Source organism: Periplaneta americana, chromosome 6, assembly GCF_040183065.1.
Source record: "Periplaneta americana isolate PAMFEO1 chromosome 6, P.americana_PAMFEO1_priV1, whole genome shotgun sequence".
NCBI classification, from domain to species: domain Eukaryota; kingdom Metazoa; phylum Arthropoda; class Insecta; order Blattodea; family Blattidae; genus Periplaneta; species Periplaneta americana.
The window spans coordinates 50,614,754-50,639,520 of record NC_091122.1 but is presented as its reverse complement, the minus strand read 5'-3'; the positions used below and the strand labels follow the sequence as shown (position 1 = coordinate 50,639,520).

Genomic DNA, 24,767 nt, shown 5'->3' with positions numbered 1-24,767 from the left:
TTAAAGAAAGCCAGAATGGAATACAAATTGCTGAAGTTAATTTTATAAGAACAACAAAGTAGAACGGAATTGAAAATTAACTAAATCCTGCGATGATTGAATGTAGCATATTGATAAAATTAAGAAAATGAGACTGCCTAAATAGTCACGTCGCCTGAAATGTAAGGAGGTTGCATTGCTAAATGAAATGCTAGATCATTTTCAGTTTTATTTCTATTGCCAATTACTAATTATTGTGGCGTAATTTTAGACTAATTTTATGATTTTTCAGAATTTCTATTATAAAAAATGTGTTTCAGCAGAATTTCTATTATAAAAAATGTGTTTCAGGAGATTCTAATATTGTCACATTTGAAAATTCTCTGGTTAACTGCAGTGCATTTCAACCGTAACAGTGTTTTCTGTTTACATATGTATACAATTCCACAATCATTTTTAAATAGACAGGAAAGTAATTGCCCTACTAAAATCAGTTATAGTTACATTTATTTTACAACTATTTGATTCAATTTTCCAAGGATGGTCGTTTCAACCAGTTTACCAAGTTCTATTTTAATCATTAATAATTGCAATTGGCACATGACCAATCAGCCAACAGTATTTTTTTAACCGCAATAGATAGTTAATGCTTTGTTTTATCGATTGTGAAAGTTATAACCTATTTAAAATGGATAAAGCAATTTTGTGCTTCCCCCCCCCCCCACATGAATAGTGCATCAAATTTTCAACTAGTATTTAGTTGTAATGTGCAGCAAAAGGCTGAATCCGTCATACTTACCTGAAAAGGCAGAGGCAAACATTCAGCATTATGTAGGTACTGTATAATATTTAAGAAAGAAAATCGTCGTCGTTCCTGCAATAACTCCTATGTGACATTTATCGATTTTTAGACTTTTGCTCTATAAAATAACGTAAATAGTGATACAGAAAATAATAAAATCTCCTATATGTAAATATATTTCTTTCTTTCCAAAATGTAAGAATTCAGTCTCCTATGTACCACTGCCATAGGATGAATAAATGTGTTTTCTCTTCCTACTGAAAAATGTTATATTTTGCACATAGGAGTTATTGCAGGAGCAACGACGAAATGCTTCTAAGCTTCATAAATTTCATAATAAAGTTTATTTTTATTTGAGTGACGTAAATTCTTTTCATAGTCTAATGTAATAAAATTGTTGAAATGTCACAAGGAAAAAGATTTAATTCATAAAGACAATATGCAAAATTAAAAATAATGCTGCAGTAAATTTCAAATTTTTACTGAAAGTGAAGTTTTGTGTTTTTTTTTTTTTCAAGAAATTTAGACTTAATGAACTGCATAATGTATAATGATCCCTTGCAAGTGGCATAACATGGTAAAAATTGTAATTTTGTATTTGTAGAAATGATTGAATGTTATAAAACGCAGTACATATTTGAATTAAACAAATTGCGGTTTTTCATGAATGGCAAAGAAAGTCATATTTCGGTTGAAAGGAAATGTTACATTTTGTCGTAAGTTGAAGAATATAGGCTATGGTGTATGCTGTTCAAAACTCGTAATTTTCTAACACTAACGATTTTTGGCAGAGCCAGATAAACTAGGATTGAATGCAAGTCATGAAAATGTATAATGATTATAGTATAGTGTGTAGTCATCATTATCGTCACCTTCCAATCAAGTATAAGACCCATTGACCTGTTACAGTCTCAATGCTGAATTTTCAACTCACCTCTTCTGTGGACGGCCTGAGGATTTTTTTCCATGTGTACTCTATGTAGTCATAAGTTCACTAAAATATAGCGGTAAAAGGACATGTACGAGTGTCTTAGTATATTAATTAGACACTAGTAATCTTAAAACATTTAGAGTTAAACCAGAGTATAAAAATATTTAATGTCTTCATAACTTCCTTTCCGAAACATTGTTTTATATTACAGTTTTCAATATTCTTTCAGGTTGTGGAGGAACCCTATACAATGAGAGAGGCAAGGATACATGTCAGGCATGTACGTGATTTGCTAAAATCTCTGGATCCAGCCGACGCATACAATGGAGTTGATTGTAGTTCTTTGTCTTTTCTTAATGTTGTCACACAAGGGGATATACTAGGTAAGAAGGAGGACATTATTTAAATGGTTTTGTTTGTTTGTTTCTTTCTTTTCCATCTTTCATCTGTCTCGTGTTGTATTTTATTATGATTGGATTCTATAATTCTGCAGTGCTTGGGAAAAGTGACATAAGTCAGTTTTCACAAACCCTTTTTGATAATTTATTGACAACTTACACTGGTTTATGTCGATTTGATTTTTTTCTGTATGAATTATTGTAATGGGAGGAATACCTATATATTTTTTTTCAAACGAACAGATGTTGCGTAAATTGTCAATAAATTATCAAAAAAGGTTTGTGGAAACTGACATGTGTCACTTTTCTCGAGCACTACAGAATTATGTAGGACATAAAGCTTAAAATGATAAAAATACTGGAGAGCAAGAGCGCTAATGGGTTCACTGCCAAGGGCAACAACAACAACAAAAACATAAAGAATTAGACATATTGCTGGCAAAAGTGCAAAACCTCGTAAGTCATGAGAACCAAAATTTTCAGGAATGCAGCAAAACTGTTCTGTATTCATTTGCTGGACTTATGAATCATACATTAGTTCTTAAGTATGCCAAGCAAATTTAACACATACCAATAACAGTTTTATTGCATTCCTAAAAACTTTGGTTATCAGGACTTACGAGATTTTGCACTTTTGCCAGCGTTACTGTATTTTATTCCCTTTTTACGCAATAAAATTAAATTGTACCAAACACATAATTACATAGATTTTGCAAAATATTTCTTTTTAGATAAGAAATAGGCCTATGTTACTATATTTTAGAGCAGCGATTAATGAAATTTCCTGGCATGGTACCAGTACCACTTTTCCTTCTATTGAATCAAATGTTTTATTACAGTGTACAGTGTTAGGTTCGACCATATATAACATCTCTTATTCTTATGTTTCACTAAGGCTGTGTCTCAAAGCTACATTTTCAGCTGAAGTGAACTAGATTGTTGACTAAATAGCCGGATGTGACGTTAGAAGTCATGATCCAAAGCTACATAGTGCATAGCAATCAAGTCTGTAGTCACTAGTAGACGAAAATGCTCGCTTGATTGCTGACTTGTTCACTAAACAAATATGGATATCTTATCTGAAATTGGGGTTATGAAATTTGAAAATGCTTTGGAAGTGAAATAATGTAAATATAATGTAGAATAATACGTTAACTTTGAACAATGAAATTGTTAGTACCGTCTGTACAATGTTTTAAATATTATTGTAATATATTAGGGCCTTATCTTTTCTACATAACTCGTCATGAAACTGCTTTAGGACACTGACTTCTTAATTCAATGCTGCACCGTGATGTCATGGTTTTTAGAAAAACAGTCTGTGAAGAAGGCCATGTATAAGCATACATTTCCGAAGCTCCCTAGTGTGTAGTTTACAAGTCCCCTAGTTGCTAGTCACTAGTGTGTAGTATGGGCTTGAGCTTTCAGACACGGCCTAAGTCTCCGGGAATTTACTCCACATTTATTGTATCATGGTACATTTTATGGCAACTGTAGTGGTTACAGAAAGAAATAAAATTAAAATTAAGGAGTTGGAATTATATCAAGAAGCACACGGAAATAATTCTTTGAGCTCTTTAATTGTGCTTATTTTATGAACATTATCTATACAGTGATGATATTCGGCTGGTTCACACCGATTCGGACGAACCGGTTGTTAAATTATTTCTAGGTAATATTTGCAATTACCATGGGCATATACGGTATATGTTTAACATAAGTACACATGAGAGAACTGGTTGTTAAACTTTTTGAATATCACCACTATATCGCCTTGTCCATAAGGCCGAAGACTCTTTATGGGTTGTGAAGGGAAAAGTCGGCCAATTTTTCAACAAAGATCTAAGGGTTAGGGTATCATCACTTTGTAAGTAGAAAAACTATGAGTGCTTCTATTTAACATCAGTGTGTATAATTATTATGGTTGATTATATAATTTTATTGATGTATTTATTGTCTTCATTATATTTTGGCAGACATACAATGAATGTTAATTCATATACCATATTTATCTTTAAACGTGTGTTGAATTAGTAAATCAAGTACACGAGGTAAATTATTTAGATGGGTATTGATCTGTTGTTTAAGCATTCTGCTTTGATCCTATTTATAAGTTCATAGTCGTGATGCCTGCACTTAATATAGTTTCACTTAATAAGCAAGTTATAAACATCCATTCCTATGTTTCACAGACATCAGTTTATTTACTGATTAATACTTTTAATGAATTTTCTTGATAGAGAAAAAGAAGACTCGGCCCGAGAGTGTAGACTGCACACCTCCAGATTACATTATGCCAGGCAGTAAAGAAAGGCCACTGATGCCATTACAACCACAGGTTAAAGAACAAAAGGGACCTCAAACAGTGAAGGTGTTAACAACATCAGGGTGGAATCCGCCACCTGGATATCGAAAGATGCATGGCGATCTTATGTATTTGTATCTGGTTACACTAGAAGAAAAGCATTATCATATCACAGCATGTGCACGTGGATTCTTTGTAAACCAGTAAGTGTACTTGGATGTTGTTTATATGTTATGAGGGTCATTCCAAATGTCTTTCTATTTTCCCTGTTGTATGAGGGTCATTTCATAAGTCATGGCAACTATGTTATGTCTTCCGAACAACCGAAAATGTGGTTAGTTCAGTATATACGTTTGAAAACCTATGGTACACTGTACGGGATGCCACTGCCAGATTGTGTCTGGGTGCATTGGTGGCTAGTTGACAGCACACGCAAAAGTTGATATGCTGTACTCCAAGATAAATGTACAGTACGATTATTTAGTCCAGACAGTCGCTGACAATGCACCTGGGTTAGGCGAGTCCATTAGGTTGCGCCAAGGGATGTTCAGGTTAGTCTGTCGCCTGCAGTCAGAGCGATCGGATGTCACGCATATGGTATAGCGTTGTGTTTCCAGTACAGTTAAGCTGTACTGCATTCCTTTACCGACCGCTCGCCCTTGTCTCTACTCTGGAATTCTCCCTACTACTTCCTCTCTTTCGCGTCACTGAGCTGTCAGGACTAAATAATCTGTCTGTAAGTAAAGTTGAACAGCGGTCATACATGAAAATTGCAGTTCTTAATGGCAGAAATGCTCGTCAGTGTCATTCTGAGCTACGAGAAGCAATTGAAGAAACTGCTGCGTGGGAAGCAGTTTGCAAACAGGGAGAACATCTTAACAGCATTTCATCGAGAGAGGTGGTACACATATATTATATGAATCGCACACAGCCGATGGTATTCATCGCCTGCATCATCGTTGGTAAAGATGTATGGAAGCCTTGGGGGATTATTTTGAAGGGTGTTAGCTGTGAGTAATGCACTTTGTTTCCTATTGTGCATAATAAAACAATGATTTCTGTTTACGCATCTTTCAATTTCCCTTACCCATTTGCCTTCTGTACCCAGACCCAATTTGATACTAGCATTTCGAAGCACTTTCCAAAGACTTTCAATCGCATATATTGAATTTCTATTCCTGCAGCTTTATTGGCTGATATAATATAGTTTCCGTGACTTATGAAGTGACCCTCGTACTACAGGATCTAGGAAAAATTAAATTTATGTACGTCATTGTTCAGACCTTTATTCACATAACTTATGTTGTTCTTGCATAATCATCTTCATATTAGAATTACTTTCTCCAGCCTCAAGGTTCTGTATACCTATTCCAAAAAAGTCTGTTGATTTAAGTGAGTTGTTTCTCAACAGTCTTAATGACAGACAAACACCATTCTCAAAATTCGTCTTTCATTGTCTCTTCATTTGAATATGTTTCTTTTTCCTCTTTTTCTTTCCTTCCATTTTCTTTTATTTCTTTTCCTTCACTTCACTTCAGTTTTTTCCTTTTCTTTTCTTTCATTTCTTTCTTTTCATTTCATTTCCTTTCTGGTCCATTTCCTTTCCTTTTTATACATCTTGATTCAGTATATGCAAAAGATGGTAAATATCAATACCTTAAAAACAATATACTTTGCATACTTCCACTCGGTAATGAGTTTTGGAATAATATTCTGGGGAAATTCCAGAGATAGTAACAATGTATTTGTATTACAAAAAAGAGTAATTAGAATAATAGTAGGTGTCAAATCTAGGGAATCTTGTAGGACTATTTTCAAAAAACTACAAATAATGCCCATGGCTTGTCAGTATATTTTTTCATTAATAGTCTTCCTCATATGTAATCGTGAAAACTTTGTAACTAATTCAACAGTTCATAGCATAAATACACGTCAAAAAATGACTTTCATACTCCATCGGCAAGTCTATCGTGCTATCAAAAAGGAGTGCGTTATATGGCAGTAAAAGTTTTTAATAGCCTCCCTATCGATATAAAAAATGAAACTCAAAACATAAGATTATTTAGGGCCAAATTAAAGAAGTACCTAATTTCTCACGCCTTCTATTCTGTAAGTGAATTCATGACATTCAGTAACACTTCATGAAATTGATACTAAAACTATGTGTTGTACTAGTAGACTATATTGTAAATCTCGTCTGTATATATTTCATCTAGACTGTGACTATAAATTAAGACTTTATAACAGTATTAAGTTTTTTTACTTTTTCCATATTCTAGCTGTAAAGCAATGTATGAATACCGTGGAATGTTAATAAATACAATACAATACAATACAATACAATACAATTACACAACTTTTAACACTATATCACACGGAATATGTATTATATGTCTTTCTCGTGTTAAATTTTACCGTACATAGTTAACATATTTCAGCCTGTTATGGGCCATCTTCAGAAGTAAAATTTAACACGAGAAAAACATATGATACATATTTCTTTCCTTTATTTTATTTTCCTTTCCCACTGTTTCCTTTCGTTTCTCTTCCTTTCTTTTTCCTCTCTTCTGTTTCCTTCCCTTAGAAAAGGAAGTGGAAAAAAAAAAAAAGAAAATGTAAAGGAAAAAGAAATGAAAGAAAATGAAACAGAAGCAAACATTTTTTTGGTTTATTATTTTATTTCTGTGATTTAAAATTGCATTATTTATTTACTTACTTATGTATTTACTTACTTACTTATGGCTTTTAAGGAACCCGGAGGTTCATTGCTGCCCTCACATAAGTCCGCCATCGGTTCCTATCCTGTGCAAGATTAATCCAGTCTCTATTATCATATCTCACCTTCCTCAAATCCATTTTAATATCATCCTCCCATCTACGTCTCGGCCTCCCCAAAGATCTTTTTCTCTCCGGTCTCCCAACTAACACTGTATATGCATTTCTGGAATTGCCCATACGTGCTACATGCTCTGCCTATCTCAAACGTCTGGATTTAATGTTCCTAATTATGTCAGGTGAAGAATACAATGCGAGCAGTTCTGCATTGTGTAACTTTCTCCATTCTTCTGTAACTTCATCCCTCTTACCCCCAAATATTTTCCTAAGAACCTTATTCTCAAAAACTCTTAATCTCTGTTATTGCATTATCAATGTTAACGAATTTTGTGAGTTAGTTATTTTAATTGTTCCGTTTCTGTTCACCAGATCTTCTGAGGAGGATTTTAACCCCAAACCTGCAACACCAAGCCATTTGTGTCATTCTTTGATTGAATTATTAAATCAAATTAGTCCTGCATTCAAGAGGAACTTTTCCGTACTTCAGAAGAAAAGGACACAACGACATCCCTTTGAGAGAGTTGCAACACCATATCAACTGTATTCATGGACTGCTCCTCAAATGGAACACACAATAGATGCAATCAGAGCAGAAGATAGTAAGTAAGATGTATGACCTTTCTGTCAGAAGTATATTTTAAATTAATTCAATTGCAGTGATACATCTTGATTTTCTTTTCATGTGATTTATTTTACATTGAATGCATCTGCAGAATACAGGAAGTATAGCTCCAGTAGCCATATGACATTCAGTGTGCTTAGAAGTAGTGTAATGAAACTCTCGATTCTTCAAGTGTACAACGTTAGTTTATAAAGTTTAGTGATTAATGCTTAGCAACAAATTCTCACTGTGTGAACGTGTGTATATGTACAATACGTACATGAAAGGCAGAAGGTCGTGTGTGAAAACAAGACGAAAATTTCGAATAAAGTTTCCAAACAGACTTGTGCCTTCTGCCAAAACAATTGGACGCCTCACTAAAAGATTTAAAGAAACAGGCTCAGTGAAGACTCGAAAATCAAGCAGAAAATGTAGTGTTCCTATGCTGAACGATCGTCAGTTTATTTCCAACAAGATTCCACCACTGCTCATACAGCTGGCATGTCAATGAGGGAATTGAGGCGTATTTTCGGTACGAGACTAATCAGTAATAATTTGAGGCCTCCACGAAGCCCAGATATAACACCCTGTGACTTTTATTTATGGGAAACACTAAAAGGTAGGGTTTATAGGAAAAATCCTCATTCTATAGATGAACTAAAAGACTATATACGAGAAGAAATCCAAGCTATCAATGATCTGGAACTTCAGAGTGTTGTTCATTCATTTATCAGAAGATGTCAGTTGTGTGTGGTGGCAAATGGGGGCCATTTTCAGCATGGTAAGTCCAAATTATTGAACATTTATTGTTAGTACTGTTATATTTTGGAGAAGCGCCGGAGAAATGGTTATGCGCTCAGTAGAAACTGTACAGGGCGCGGCCGGCCAACTGGCCGCCGGCCGGCCGCTCTTTTCTGGGACATATGATAATAATAGCTCTGTACGACCATAAGTTTCAGATGTTTTACATTAAAAAATAAAAACACCACCAAAGAATTTACCCAGAAGAGCACTGATAATGAGAATCAAGAAAAAGAAGAGATCATTAGGAATAGCAAGAACGAGATGTTTGGATCAGGTGAAGGAGGGCCTGGAAACATAAGAATGGAGTGGAAACTAGTAAGACGAAAGAAGTTGGGATTACCGAGATATCTGGAGGAGGCTAAATAGGGTATCCTGATATGAAGGAAACACCCAACAGAAGAAAAGGAAAAGAAGATCTTAATATGATACGACTTTTATTTTGAAAATGTTACAGAAAGAAAAAACTTAAAAATTTAAAGCTATTTTCAAGTTTCAGTTCCAGTCTTTCTTGTGATCATCACTCTCTGCTTCAGTATTGTAACTCTAACAGTATACCACTTTGCATATTTATAACTCTATACTTTTTCATTTTTTCAGCTTTCTCATCAAAGCTTGGCTATGAAGAACATATACCAGGTCAGACTAGAGACTGGAATGAAGAATTACAGACGACTCGTGAATTGCCAAGAAAAAATCTTCCAGAACGTCTACTCAGGGAAAGGGCTATATTCAAGGTTGGTAATTTGAAAATGAAGAGGTAAGAGTACACAATAGTGTAAAATTTGCAAAGCGACTGATTACTATGAGAAGAGATTTTCCCCCCTGTTGAAGTATGCCTAAATTTATCTAGGGACTTGATCAACGATATCACCGGTGTGTCACGCAGCCCCATGGTGTGTGTCGCGAAATTTTGAAATTGAAAAATAAATTTAATGCCATCCAGAAAGCCTTTTTACAACGCATTTTTTTATTTTTTATTTACAATGAAGTCTTTAATATGGTATATTTTTTTAGACATACTTTACCAATGAAACATGAACACCTGCAACAATGTTCAGTTTAATTTTTCTGCCTTGCGATAATTCAAATGAACACTGCAACAATGCTTAGTAATTCGTTTACTCTTCCCACTTAGTAATAAACATAGTTTAGAATCGTCAGAACATATTGACTAGTTTCAATATATACGTGTGACCAGATGATAGTGCGACTATTTTATCAAAATTTCTTTTTTTAGATTTTATCATAGAGAAATTTTTAATTCGAAAAAGACGATCTGAATCAAGTTCTGGGTTAGATGACAGCAGTGCTAATTCAAATGATGTGAGCGAAAATTCCCTTCAGGGTTCACAAAATGTGCTGTGTTTTGTAAATACAGTGATGAATATTTGCAATATGGTTTTATGTGGCATGGCGATGAATATAAACAAAATCTCGAGTGTCTTATATGCGAAAATATTTTGTCAAATCAGTCGATGGTGCCGAAATAAACTAAAAAAAATATTTATAACTGCCGTTTTCAACATCATAATTGTGCGAATCAGCGTTTTCTACCATGAAAATAGTAAAATCTGAACAAAGGAACAGACTGCTGCATCTTGAAGATGATTTACTTGTTGGTCTGTCAACCATAAGGCCATGTATAGAGAATCTCTGTGCAACTCACCAAGCGCAGACTTCACATTAATTTAAATTGGCGAGTTTTCAAAAACAATAATAAAAATCTTTTATCGGACATCCAACATAGATAGGTTGGGATTTTTGACACATGCCTTTATTTTTTTCTAATGCCACTCAAGTTGCTGCTTGTTTTTTTATAATTTTCGATTGCGTGTTAACATTTATCTATCTACAACACTGGATGTCTGACATTACATAGGCTACAAGTTATCAGTACTTTTTTCTGGCGGACCACTCTGAAATGGCATTCCGGCACCTTTTTCTTGTATTTTTCGTCATGGAACCAAAATATGTGTGAATAACTATGTTTTTATATAATTTTTCTTTGACATCCACTTTGACCGTGAAAGTCTTAGTTTGGCAAGAAAGATGTTAAAAACGACAAAATTCCCATGCAGCGAATAGTAATCATCTTCCTGTCCACTATAAAATATTCTACACAGAGTTTCATCACCTTTTTCTCCAGAAGAAAAGCATTATTATTATTATTATTATTATTATTATTATTATTATTATTATTATTATTATTATTATTGTTATTGTTATTAAAAACAAATACCGGGAAGTGTGTCGTGATATCTTGGGCGTTCAGTAAAGTGTGTTGTCAGTCAAAAAAGGTTGGGAACCACTGTATTAAGGGATTGTGTTACTTCAGAAAATATTCATGCATAATGCAGGATAATTCAAAGAGATTACAGACAGAAGAAAAGTTTCTATTGTATCCAATTTATAATTATGTACACTCAGTAGCAGTCAGTAAATAAAGTTTTCTTTTTTTATTTCCCAACCTCTTTAATGAACAGTGTTCTTATGAATTACCGAACAATTAATTATAGTTACTGCAGTTTGTGTGAAAAGAAATTACATTTTAGCTGCATTAAATAGTATTTTATCCATGACCATAACGAAAAACATGCCTTTACTAAATACTTTTGCGTTTGTAAAGTAGGCTTTTATTCAACATTACTTTATTTCACTAGTGAGATAAAGACTTTACCTCACAGTTTGAACTTTATCTCACAGTTCATTAGTAATTTCCTAGTACCCGGGTACACACATATACTTTTCCATTGAACTATTACTCAAGAAGTTAATATATTAGTTACTAGATGTTACTACCTCTACTTCTTTATTACCATTTCTTAAATATACACTCAATCTCCTTCTCTTTTCTCTATCTGCTACGTCGTAATTTGTACATTACATCCATATCTAATATGCATCTTTTTAAAATTTTGTAATAATTTACCTTTTGGGATGCGAGGAGATTTGAACCTGCGAAGTTGGGTTTATAGGATTTTAAAACAACACGCGTTAGCCAACTGAGCTAAACAGACACGATGATTAAGTTTTAATATTCCTCTTAAGGTTACAGAAGTAAAATGTGAAATTATTTTAATCACATTAGTCCCGTGAACACTTCTAAATAATCCCTGAAACTTCAAAAAGACGAAAATACACGTTTAAAGTGAAAAAATATATATTAAAATTATATAATTAATTATAATTTGTTATTTATCCTATGCCTTAGATACCATTCTTCACTAATCATGGCCTCCTACATCATAACCTACCTAGTACACGTATCGATTCTAAAATCCATGCCATGATATGTGATTACATGAGGACTTATTTTCAACATATTTTCTTTTATAAAACATAATTTTTCGTTATGGTCATGGATAAAATTACGTATGGTACTTGTGAGCGTGATCTTTATTGCACTCGTGTAATTTAAGCACTCGGCTGACACCTCGTGCTTAAATCTTTCCACTCGTGCAATAAAGATGCACTTACCTCACAAGTACCATAAATAACTATTTAATTGCTTGAAATTGTATTTTTGGTGCATAAATCTACGTTTTTAGTGTCTATTTTGATCAATTCAGAGCCTATTTTAGGTGCCTAAAAGTTAATTTTTAAGTGCCTAAAAATCCGAGGTCTAGTTTATGAATGAAGTTATGTAATTGTCTGAAAAAGTATGACACTTTTTTAATCTTTTCATTTAAAGAAACTTAACTTTATCTTTTTATTCGTGGATTGCGATATGAAATATCTACTGCCCATGTCTCGCTTCCTGAGCTGTTTCTTTGCAGGGCGAGATGCAAAGAGGGAGAGTGTGAGGTCCTGTGCAGTTAGTAGCCTACTACCTGCGTTCAACTCATCGGCCTTTTCAGGATTGCTTTTGTCAGCTATGGAGTAAGATCAGCCATCAACAAGCGAATGTATAGGCTGTCCCCTCACAAAACAAATTATGTCCTTTTCATCAATTCCTGTAACTAAACACTGATACCAGTGGTAGACTACAGTCTCTACTCGAGATTATCGACCTAATTGCGATCTTAGTCGTCGTGTGTACATATCCGTAAACTCTTTCCTCTATGGCAGTGTTTCTCAAACTTTTTCCACCTCGAAACCCCTTTTAACCTAAAGTGTAACTGCGGAATCCTAGTAATACCTTATTAGTATTTAATAATTAACATCATTGATGATAATAATAATAATAATAATAATAATAATAATAATAATAATAATAATACTTTTATTATTATGCATATTATTAGTATTGTTATTATTATTAATATGCCTAATAATAAAGGCATTATTATTTTTTTATTATTATTATTATTATCATCGATGATGTTTCATGTTATTGATTCATATTTTCGTAACTTTTATAAATTTTTATATTATTCACTAAGTATAAACTAAAATTTAAAATCATATAGGACTCACGTAACCCTGGCAACATACTTTAAGAAACGCTGCTCTATGGTAATAAAATTCAGCAGTTGTCCAGACCGAACGAAGAGTGACCTAGTGTGCACACATTTTCCGGAATCTAAATCAGAGACAATAGTGATAGTAGTAATCACGATTAGAGTGTCCAGTATTATAAACAGTAAAGACCTCTAGAGTGGCATAGGATAATGTTTTCAGCACATGTAATATGCTGCTGTGCCGCATACTGCACCTACTGTGACGGTCCGAGCAGACCTAAGAGGCGTGGCTATAAGCTCTAGGGAGTTCTCGGCTCAGGAAGTGAGACACGCGCAGTATCTGAAATAGAAATGCATAATTTGGTTTAGTAGTTTGTAAATACTGTTCTGGTATCTGTTCACAGGTTCATAGTGATTTTGTTGCAGCAGCGACTAGGGGAGCAATGGCAGTAATAGATGGCAATGTTATGGCAATAAATCCTGGAGAAGAGGCAAAAATGCAAATGTTTATTTGGAACAACATTTTCTTCAGTTTAGGTTTCGATGTTCGAGACCATTACAAAGAACTTGGTGGTGATGCTGCTGCATTTATTGCTCCTGTAAGTGAGTTTTCACAATTTAAAAGTATAGCTTGTCTCATATTATCTTCTTCTTATTCTTCTTCTTTGGCTTTACGGCCCTTGTCTCTTTTAAAATACTAAGTGTTTAATTTTTATCCATATAGCGCAATGATCTTCAAGGAGTGCGGGTCTACAGTGCAGTTGATCTGCAAGGTCTTTACACACTGGGAACTGTAGTTATCGACTACAGAGGATATCGTATTACAGCACAATCGATTATACCAGGAATTTTGGAGAGAGAACAGGAACAGTCTGTGGTTTATGGTTCAATAGACTTTGGAAAAACTGTAATTTCACATCCAAAGTATCTTGAATTGGTAAGTTAGAGATGATCTAATAAGTTTCTTTTCTTCCCTTATGAGAAATTTATGGAAGTATGTGTGACACAGTACCAGGTCTTAAATGAAAGGACACCAGTGTTAGTCCAGCAGTATTAGATGAAATGGTTTAGATTGGACTAGATTCGGGATGGTTTAACATAATTTTCCACTGAAAGTTCTGATTTCTGATTAATCTCATTTGAAGACATAGAATTTCAATAAATCAGTATATAATTATATATGCACATCTAAGGTTTAATACTTATTATTTTGTGATTACAGCTAAACAAGGCAGGCCAGCAGTTGAAGATTCTCCCTCACAAAGTTTACAATGATAAAAAGGAGGTGGTTGAATTGTGTTCGTCAGTTGAATGCAAAGGAATCATTGGCAATGATGGCCGTCACTATATCCTGGACCTCCTTCGTACATTCCCACCAGATGTAAATTTCTTAAAATGTATGTTTCTCTTGCATTAATGGTACATTTGTGCAGTTGCTTAGACTTAAAGTTCAGAGAAGTACAAAACCATGAATAATTGAGGACCGTTTTTGCAAAACTTGCTAACTGCAAAATTTGCAAAATTGAGATTTTGGTGGATTCGTTAATATAAAGCAGGCCTCTACACGATGTTAAAGTTATCTTAGTAAAATTGAATTATTTATCTTCATTATAGTGTGTCAAAGTGTGATGGTTGCACCTATAACCTATTTGTCTTCATTCAGTTTTTTGTCTCTCCTGTAAAATTTAGTTTTTTCTGTTAGCAAGTTTTGCAAAACCGGTCCTCAATTATTGTTGTGTGTTGCATTTGAGTGTCAACTTATGACTAGAACCCGGATGTTTGGCAAAGTGCCTTTTTTACTGGGTGGAAGTAAATCATTATTTGCATAGATATTAATGTGATTTGGAGTAAATCAAAGTGGTAGGACCAATTTTTATTTTGCCATTTTTAAGGTGTTTTTTTTACTAATAAATGCCTTCTTTGTCATTTTAAAGCAATATTTCTTGTTTATTTGCAATTTTCTAATTAATTGTAATGTAATGTGTATGAAATTTAAATATTTGGAACAATGATTAACTGTACTAACAATAGTAAATAAAAGTAATTTATTTCGGTGCTTAATTTGCTATAGTCGCGACGCTGTTATTCCCGGCGTGACTCCTCCTCTTTGCTTACGTCTTAGGAAGTGAAGGCTCTATAAAGTCTAGGTAGGTAGTATCGTTCGCCATTTTTGTTCTTTTGTTGCCAAGCTACCAGACGAGGAATCTATTTGCCACACCATTAAACATTATCATGTCATAATAAATCGAACGCACTGTAATTCAGCAAATAATTGAGCGGCAAATAACGTCCTCGTGTGCTTTCTGCGAATGCCAACGAAAGAGCCAAAATGGCGGGCGATTATATTAAGCATTTATCGAGCCTTAGGAAATGCATGACGTCTTCACCAGCGAATCACGACGCACACATTTAAACGTAGCCGACCTATAACGTGATTGGCTGCCGGAAATTAGAGTGACGGGACTATAATAATCGTGCTTTAATATTATTGGTGTAATATGAATAATGATCGACAATCCACAGTTACAAATTAATATAATATTTTCATGTCTTCACGGTAGCAACAATCAGCTTTATAATTTTAAATATTAAGCTCGTTCTCATAGAAGTTGTCACGTGGCATTTCCAATTGTTTGCTTTCATATTTTCAAATCTTACTGTTAAAATTTTTTGCTACACGTGTTTATTATTGTAGGAGAAAGAAATTTGAGTAAAGAACATTCAGTTATTGTCAGGTGACAGAAGATATAAGATGGGTTAGCTAGAATGCCTAAATTCAGTAAACCATTGAAAAGTAAACTTCATGCTTACGTTAGTGAATTTGGTGCCCATGTGTTTTCAACCGATGGAACAGTTTTGTAATGTAAAGGTTTGTGAAGAGACAGTTAATCACGAAAAAAAGTATTTTATAAGTCAACATGTGTCACCTACGAAGTAAATATGTGAGTTATGTTGATATAATTTAAATTTATTGCTAAAATATATTATGCCTTTTAAAATTTATAATGCCTTTTTCAAAGATTATTGTGCTTTTTTTATGTTTTATTGCCTTTTTTGCGTGCCTATTTTAACTGTTATAAATGCCTAAACATCCGGGATCTACTTATGACCATTATCATAAATCATAATATTATTATATTACATGTTGCATATAAAAAAAAAACATAGGTGTATTAATATCCTGTAACCTTCAAAGAATTATAGACTTCAAGTTATTGGTTAGTTCGTATAATTTGAATTTATTTAGTTTTATGTAATAAACTTGACCACTTTTGTTGTAGTTGTTATTGAGATTTTCTGTAATTTTATTGTGTTGTTTTATTTCAGTGGAGGGCGAAGAGCTCAGTACTGAAGTAAAAGCTATGGGTTTCCCTATAGAACATAAACATAAGCTTTGCTGCTTGCGACAAGAATTGATAGATTCATTTGTTGAGTAAGTATCAGATATTGAAAGAGTGTTTGTTTCTTTGATATAATATTAATTATTAACTGACAGAACTGTCTAACATTACTATTATAAACATCTCTGTAACTATAGTCAGTGCTCTAGTTGGGCCTAACGGACTGGAAACTGTTCCACTTTGAACTTTACCATTCAGGTTAAAAATTAATATGACCTCACCATTCTGGTATAATAACCTTTTAATTCTAGCTAAATATTATCGGTAAAACAATTCTGTTTTTTTTTAATCAGATTCAGTATTCGATCAAATTTCAATTTACAGCAAGCTTCCATTAAACAGAAAAACACTATGTTAGAAAAAAATGGAGTGAGATGTCAGTAGAGTTACCAACCACCCGGAATTTTTCCAGATTGTCAGGAAATTAGTCCTCTATGCAGGAAAAAAATTAAGTTCTTTTCAGAATGCTTAATGTCCGGAATTTTGTTCATTACAATATTATATTCTGAAATTTCATATTGATATTTCATTATTAGAGATCCGACATAGTTTGCAGTGGCTTGGTAGTAAATCAGCATTTGAATAACTTGAGTGATTCTGATGTGCATCTCTTTAAGAATGAAGCATTGAATGTGTATCAGAGGACCATTGACTATTTGGAAAAATGGTTTGATTACGATTCGTCACTTCTTAAGGAAAGCACTTTTATAAGTCTTAATGATACTTTCACATTCAGTGTCCTTACTGAAATTGTGAATATATTGCATGTTATAAGTCGCGACGCTGTTATTCCCGGCATGACTCCTCCTCTTTTCTTACGTCTTAGGAAATGAAGGGTCTATAAAGTTTAGGTAGGTAGTATCGTTCGCCATTTTTATTCTTTCGTTGCTGAGCTACCAGACGAGGAATCTATTTGTCACACTGTTAAACATTATCATGTCGTAGCTCCTATGATAATAAATCAAACACACTGTAATTCAGCAAATAATTGAGCAGCAAATAATGTCTTCGTGTGCTTCCTGTGAACGCCATCGAAAGAGCCAAAATGGCGGGCGATTATATTAACGGTCTTACTAATAAACTGTGTATAGTTTTTATACGAGACTTATGCAGCGTTGAGACAGAAAACGTTACTAATAAACTGTGCATAAGCAATGGATGTATAAACAGTCTGTAACTATACAATGGGAATTGCTTTGCAGTAGTTATATACACGAAACCCCTTATTTAAGCATTGTATATAGAGAAAAAATGGCCGCCTCTCTAACAGCTGTTCGTATCGACTGTCATTTTATAATGATGGATGCCTTGTAACCACAGAAGAACAAACCAAAGAGCAGAGAATAAGTAGAAAATTATTGCTGTAGCTTGTACTCTTTGACTAAAATATAGTGTGGTAATCGATCAGAGCCAGTTGTACTATCGATTCTTAACATGGCATACTAGAGCGCTCTACCGGATGCAATAGAGAATCTCAGATATTCTATTACCTTTCGTAACGAAGTAATGACGAAACTATGACGTAGCTGTGTTAACAGTTGTACTGTTATACACGACGTACGTAGTGATTATTAGTAAGGAATTTACACACGACTTATAAACGAGCTACTCATTGTATAAGTATAAGACAGTTAAACGTCTGTATATAGAGTTTTTATTAGTAAGACCATAAGTATTTATCGAGCCTTAAGAAATGAATAACTTCTTCATCAGCGAATCACAAGATGCACACGTTTAAATGTGGCCGACTGCAATGCGATTGGCTGCCGGAAATTAGAGCGATGGGATTATAATATAGAACTGGACTTTGAAAATGGTGATGCATTGTACCAAAAGTACTGAAAGATCTACCAACTCCTCAAGAATGCTGGAATACTGTTTTGAAGACACATAGTTTGCCAAACTTAAAGAAAATTGCTGAACACGTACATGCTCTTCCAATTAGTAATGCTCCTGTGAATGGGTTTTTTAAAAAATGAAGAAGAATCTCTGTACTAACGAGAGGAACTGGATGAGGCCAGAGCTTGTAAAATCAGAACTCTTAGTAAAGACGAACTTTAATATCATGTATTAAAATCTTCGTATTATTTTCAATCAGTATATTTCGCGAAAAAAATGATTTGCGTTTCTTTAAGGCCTGAGCCCTGCCCAAACCCGACAAGCTAAGTGAATTTCAACTCAAGCCCGTGTAGACTTCTATTGTACATCCCCTCACACTCACTTCTGTCTTCCTTCCCCTACTGTCTCTTCCTCTTGCTGTCTCTGATATTCACACAAAATTCTATGATCTACTGTAAGTTTATATCATAGATAATATGTTTCCAAAAATATGCAGTGTTTATTTAGATGTTCTTGCATCATAATTGAGAATGTAGCTGCAATAAGGTCCTTTTTCCAGAGAATGCATAAATCGATTCTCCGTAGTTTCTTTGTTATACCCACAAAGTTTCGTTGAGAAATGTTGAACAGTGATGCTGATAAACTTGTTTATTTTAATATATGTTATAGGCCCTGCACTGTTTTAAAAAATTTCAACTCTGTATATCTCAGAACAGCATTTTGAAGTATGGGCCCTTATTGCAGCTACGTCCTCAATTATCTGTAGCGAATATTGTGTCCAATTCTTGGAATGCTTCTAAGAACTTTTAACATATTACTATTAAGTAAAACCCTAAAACCCCATATATTGCAGGGCCCGATATATGATGTTCATCAAGTATGCTGCATTCCACTTGCAGCAGTTAGGTGCAAAAAAGCAGAGGGAAAGAGAAGTACGGAACAGCCAGGATCGCGAGCTTACACAGAAAATAGAGAAGGACTCTAAGGTACGTAAAACACAAAAATTTCTAGCACAAGGGAACTTCTTAGCTTACAGTAATAGGAACTTTTAACTTTTATTGTGGTGATGAAATTGTTCATTTTTATAGATCTTGACTTTCATCTGTTTTTTCATGTACTACAAATAAAAATACATAAAACTCGTGAGTCATTATTACAATACACAGTGGCGGCTCGTAATGAAATATTACGTGTGTTCACAATTTTGTGTTCCAAAACCGAAGAGAATTTGAAATCATACGTTTAATATGAAATGTCATGATTCCAATGTTTCACTATCGAAAAAAATCATGTATAAGTTCAAAATATATAATAATAATAATAATAATAATAATAATAATAATAATAATAATAATAATAATGAAACCCAATCTTTTTATTTCCAATTTTTCCTAATAAGTCAGTTTACCCAGTTCTTTATGTTCAAAATTGCTTGAACAGGTTCATTGTTTATGTTTGTTAAAAACTAATACATAGCCTACCACAATACCTTTATTTAAAAGCGTGTGTTGTGTAATATATTTTGGTTCACAACACACTGATACACTATAGCCTATACCACTACTGTAATCCCATTCCCATAGATTGATTACTTTAAGTACATGCCAGTAAATATTATTGTTAAATATTATGCACCACCATACAGATACTTAAATTCATACTACTATCACAGTCTGCCAGCACGTGTTTGAAAGCTATACTATGCTGTTTTGCTAACATTAAACTATAGTAATTCACAAACTAAACTCTCGTAGCAGCACTGTACACAGACCCATACAAAGTAAACGTTCCAACAGTGAGAAATGCTGACACCTACAGGGCTAAAATACAGACTATTAAATTCCCTGCCTCGAAATATAGCAACTGAAAAATAGGCATCGATGCACCTAACATCTGTAGGGTAGATTCAATGTTCACTTAACGCTTTGTGCTCTTGACGAGTCATAAGCAGCCAACTATAGACAATTTTGTCCCACGCATGCGTGTAATTCCTGTAACATCCTTGCAAAGAGTATGGCTTAAAGGTGAACGCACGTTGCCAAGTTTACATAAGTTCATACAAGATGCGGGAAGTTTAAAATACTCGATTCTGATATTATACATCCCCCCTACGTCAATACAGTATTAAATAATAAAACTAGTCGTGCTTCAATGGAAAGAAGGTGTTCACGTGCTCTTGTGCTCTTATTGATGCACCGCCACTGACAATACATATTATTACTTATTATTATAACACCAATTTGATGGTTTACTATAAGAGGAAACAAAAATTCCAGTATGTAATTTAGATATCGTAGAAGCAAGTTGTATCTGATAATGCCATAAAAAGCAAAAACATTTACATATTATATATATTTAACATGTATTAACAAATATTAATATCAAATTGATAAGTCATAAGATTGAACATTTTAACATTATTTATTGTATTTAATAACTGACTTATCTGAAAATAAAAACATTAATTGTAAATAAAAAAAATTAATGTTTACATAGACTGCTAGAGAAGTTTGGAATGGCCAAATAAATTACTTATTGAGACTGTAACAAGCCACAAGGTTTAAAACAGAAAAGAATGATTTATTTATTATTCACTGACAACTTCTAATGTCATGAGCAAGCAAATGGTGCGTTGCTACTGCAGGACGCCAAATGTGCATGACGAGGAGCGCAGTGGGAGGCCAACCATCATCACAGACGACCTTGTGGAGCAACACACCATCTGCTTGCTCATGACGTTAGGCCCAGCTGACGATAAATTTCAATCCTTGCTATGCCCTGTGCATTCAAAAACTTTATCACTGATCGCACTTCACATATGGTGGGAGCTGGAATAGGAGTGTCCATCTTCAACCAATGAAACGAAGCTACTGAGAGCACTCGGGAAGTTCTGCTAGCGCATGTGCCATGCCAGGACATTACTCTATCATGTACACACATGCGCAATATATGGTTTGCTAGCTGTAGGACGAGTGGGAAAGTTACTTTATGGATGCGCCTCGTAGAACAATGAAGAATCAAGACAAAACAAGTTATTTATTATTATTTTTTCGAAATAGACGTATTAAATACATTTCCTTTGGATAAATTCATGAGCATGGTATTGCCTACGATAATGTAGAAGTCAGATAACTCTCATGAAAAACTCTGAACTTGTATGTATGCATAGTGTTGCTGCATTCATGTTGAATTTATTAGCGTACCATACTCGTATTTTAAACATTCTTTACTTTTATTTGTTTTAGAACAAAGACAAAGAACTGGAAAACAGCAAGAAAGGAAAAATTGATATTGACAAGACAACTGATGATTCCGTAAAAGAAAATTCAACTAATGAAAACCAGATGGGTGCAGATGAAGCAAAGAAAATTGTAGAAAGCATAACAGATTCCATTACAAGTGGCGAGAAGCAGGAATGTAAGTACTTTCTTCTTTTTTTCACTTTCTTATGAAGTTGTAAGAAGTACTATACAAAGAAAGTACAGAAGACTCTCGATCATCTGCATGTGGATGAACCATTTTGGAGCTTAACCACTACACTGTAGGCCTACTCTTAAAATAGATATTTAATTATTTTATTAAGCATATTATTACATTTCCGTTGTCCATAAAGTGTTTTTCTAACCCTTATGATTTCACCGATTCTTCGCAATAATACATAAGCTTGAATAAGTAAGTAAATTTATATGTAGTCCTTCATAAATTATGAGTGGTACAATTACATTACAATTCTGCATTATTTTACATATGTATTTGAATTATCCTTGGTTTTTTTTATTAATCACGCCCTTTCTCTGCTGTATTATCGCTGATAATAATCAGAAGTCTGCTGTATTGAAATTCTAGGAGAAGGACAACTCATGATAGTCGTATCAAGATGATAATTTTTGGCATGTTGCTTCTGTGTGTAAAGAAATATATTTGAAACTTTGGACACATTTTGTTCATATCCAGTATTCATTCAGGAATTGTGCTCATGAAACTAAGAATCTCCTCTGATAATTTAATTTATTTTAAATTTTTCCCCCAAAATATGATATGGTTCAAAAGATAATTGTGTCGAAGAAATTAATTATTATATCCAGCATTTTTCTCTTCTCAAAAACTGCTTCTGACAAAAATATTATAAATGAAAGTGTTGTAGCCTACGTAAATTACTTTGAAAAATTAACATAACCTTAACTGTTGAAAGAATAGATCAAAATGTGGTGTGTATCTATATATATAGTCCACATCTGTGGAGTAACGTTCAGCGCGTCTGGCCGCGAAACCAAGTGGCCCGGGTTCGAATCCCGGTCGGGGCAAGTTATCTGGTTGAGGTTTTTTCCGGGGTTTTCCCTCAACCCAATACGAGCAAATGCTGGGTAACTTTCGGTGCTGGACCCCGGACTCATTTCACAGGCATTATCACCTTCATTTCATTCAGACGCTAAATAACCTAGATGTTGATACAGCGTCGTAAAATAACCCAATAAAATTATATATATATATATATATATATATATATATATATATAAAATACATGTATTCTGAAACTTTTTGAGCCTGTTAGAACTGCTGACTCTGCCTCACCATAGTCTCTGTTGACTAACATTTCTTCTCCCTTGTGGAATATCTTATATTTTCTTCAGAATATCTGTTGTCGTAGTCTTCCATATGTTGTGTCATTCCTTTCATCTGTAATTCCTTCCTAATATGGTCACTCATTGTTTGTTCATTTAATAATAGCCCTGTTGTTGATCATAAAAATGGTACAGTGATTTATAAAACTTCAGTTGAGTTTCTTTCATTGTGTCTTTCCTAGACTTCTCCTTATGATTCCACATGCTGTATCTATTGAGATTTACACAGCATTTCTTACATGTTCATACATTTCTAATAAGCTGTTTTATATCACAAATATTTAAAGCTACTCACTTGTTCAATCATTTTTGTGTCTATTATTATTTTTTAACTTTTGTGCTAGGTCCCTATAAATGTTACTGTTTCCGTTTTATTGTTTGATATAACCTATTGAGATCATAGTTTACTCTTTCGTTTATTTTATGTAATTTGTAAACAACAATTTTGGTGATGTTCTGAATTTGCTATCACAATTTGGTCGTCTGCAGAAGATCATTTCTTGATAACAAAATCATGATTTAAAATATTCAGTCTGACATCATTAAGATATTATATTAAACAATGTAGATAATAATGGATATCCTTGTATAAGATCACTATTAAATTCTGTCATTTCTCTTCCTCGCTCATTTCCTTTATCAGTAGATATGCAGTTAAACTTGGTTATAGCAAGTACAGTTAGTGCAACACCTCTGCAGCAATGAGTTATTAAGAAGTACAGTTTTTAGCTCTATTAAAACATGTGATTTATTATTTTTATAACGACATATTCTTAATAAGAAAGTCATATAAACATTTAGCAACAACGTAATTTCTTTAAAAATCAATGTTCTACATGTATTAAATAGAGACTGTCATTGAGAGAAATTTGATTCACAGGTAGCCAGTATTGTCATAGTGACCAATATAATTTTAGTTACTGTGGCAAAAGCATCTTATGGGCCAAGAAGTGGAATTCTAAGAAAAAAGAGGAAAGTGTGCAGTAGGTCAAACTCTTTTCTTCTGTTATGCCAAGAAGCCTTAACAAACAATAGCAAGTCAAGTTGTGTAACGTATTGTAATTCAGATATTCAGTTCAGATGTAACTTCAGACATTCAGTTTGAAAACTGGTGTTACATACAATACAATGGAGCAAGGTACAAGGAAAACACAAGTTTCAAGTGTGGAAGATAAAGTTTTGAGCATGGTAAAAAGAAATCTGATGCATGTCTGAATTTGATTTGGTTTAGAAAGAATCGAGAATGATTTACAGATGAAGTATTTCGTAATCCATGGTGTTTGTTTAACAATAATGCTTCTGCTACTTTGTTGAAGCAACTTGTTAATATTTTTGCTATTATAATTTAAAGTTTATAATAATTGAAGGGTTCAGAGCCATAGTGGGCCAAGCGCCATCTATTAAAAACAGAGAAACCAAGGTTAAAATTAAGTGTATACCATAGTTCAATGAAGATTGACATATCATTTAGTTTGAATATGTATACTTTATATCACTTGCTATATGTTTCTATTGAATTATGGTGATAACTTCATTTGTTTTGTACAGTTTTAGTAAATGGTGCTTGGCCCACTATGGTTCTTAACCCTTTAATTGAGGCTTGGGCTTAGATATTTTGGGTTGATTGTTGGAACCACTCTTGCAGCTACTGTGTTTTGCATATCCAAGGTGTAGATATTTAAAGCAGAGGACTTTGTCAATAGAAATTTCGCGATACTGGCAAATCAGTACCTTTCATACAGATTTTCTCCTTCAATTTTAATTTTTGCTGTCTCATTGTATGAACTAAAAGAAGACCTCCAATTTTGTATTAAACGATACTTCTGTGAGTATGAAAGTTCCATTCTTAT

General features: G+C 33.7%; 1 protein-coding gene across 3 annotated transcripts in view; it reads left to right on the top strand.

The window, feature by feature from the left end:
* Positions 1 to 24,767, top strand: part of clu (clustered mitochondria protein homolog) — a 238,153-nt gene that overhangs the window by 185,484 nt on the left and 27,902 nt on the right. For all 3 annotated transcript variants that reach the window (XM_069828090.1, XM_069828091.1, XM_069828092.1), the window contains exons 3-12: positions 1,942 to 2,095; positions 4,351 to 4,618; positions 7,620 to 7,849; positions 9,253 to 9,389; positions 13,460 to 13,654; positions 13,780 to 13,992; positions 14,278 to 14,452; positions 16,383 to 16,488; positions 19,149 to 19,281; positions 21,541 to 21,712. In XM_069828090.1, the coding sequence (XP_069684191.1) occupies positions 1,942 to 2,095; positions 4,351 to 4,618; positions 7,620 to 7,849; positions 9,253 to 9,389; positions 13,460 to 13,654; positions 13,780 to 13,992; positions 14,278 to 14,452; positions 16,383 to 16,488; positions 19,149 to 19,281; positions 21,541 to 21,712 (1,783 nt within the window). The remainder of the gene's footprint in view (positions 1 to 1,941; positions 2,096 to 4,350; positions 4,619 to 7,619; positions 7,850 to 9,252; positions 9,390 to 13,459; positions 13,655 to 13,779; positions 13,993 to 14,277; positions 14,453 to 16,382; positions 16,489 to 19,148; positions 19,282 to 21,540; positions 21,713 to 24,767) is intronic.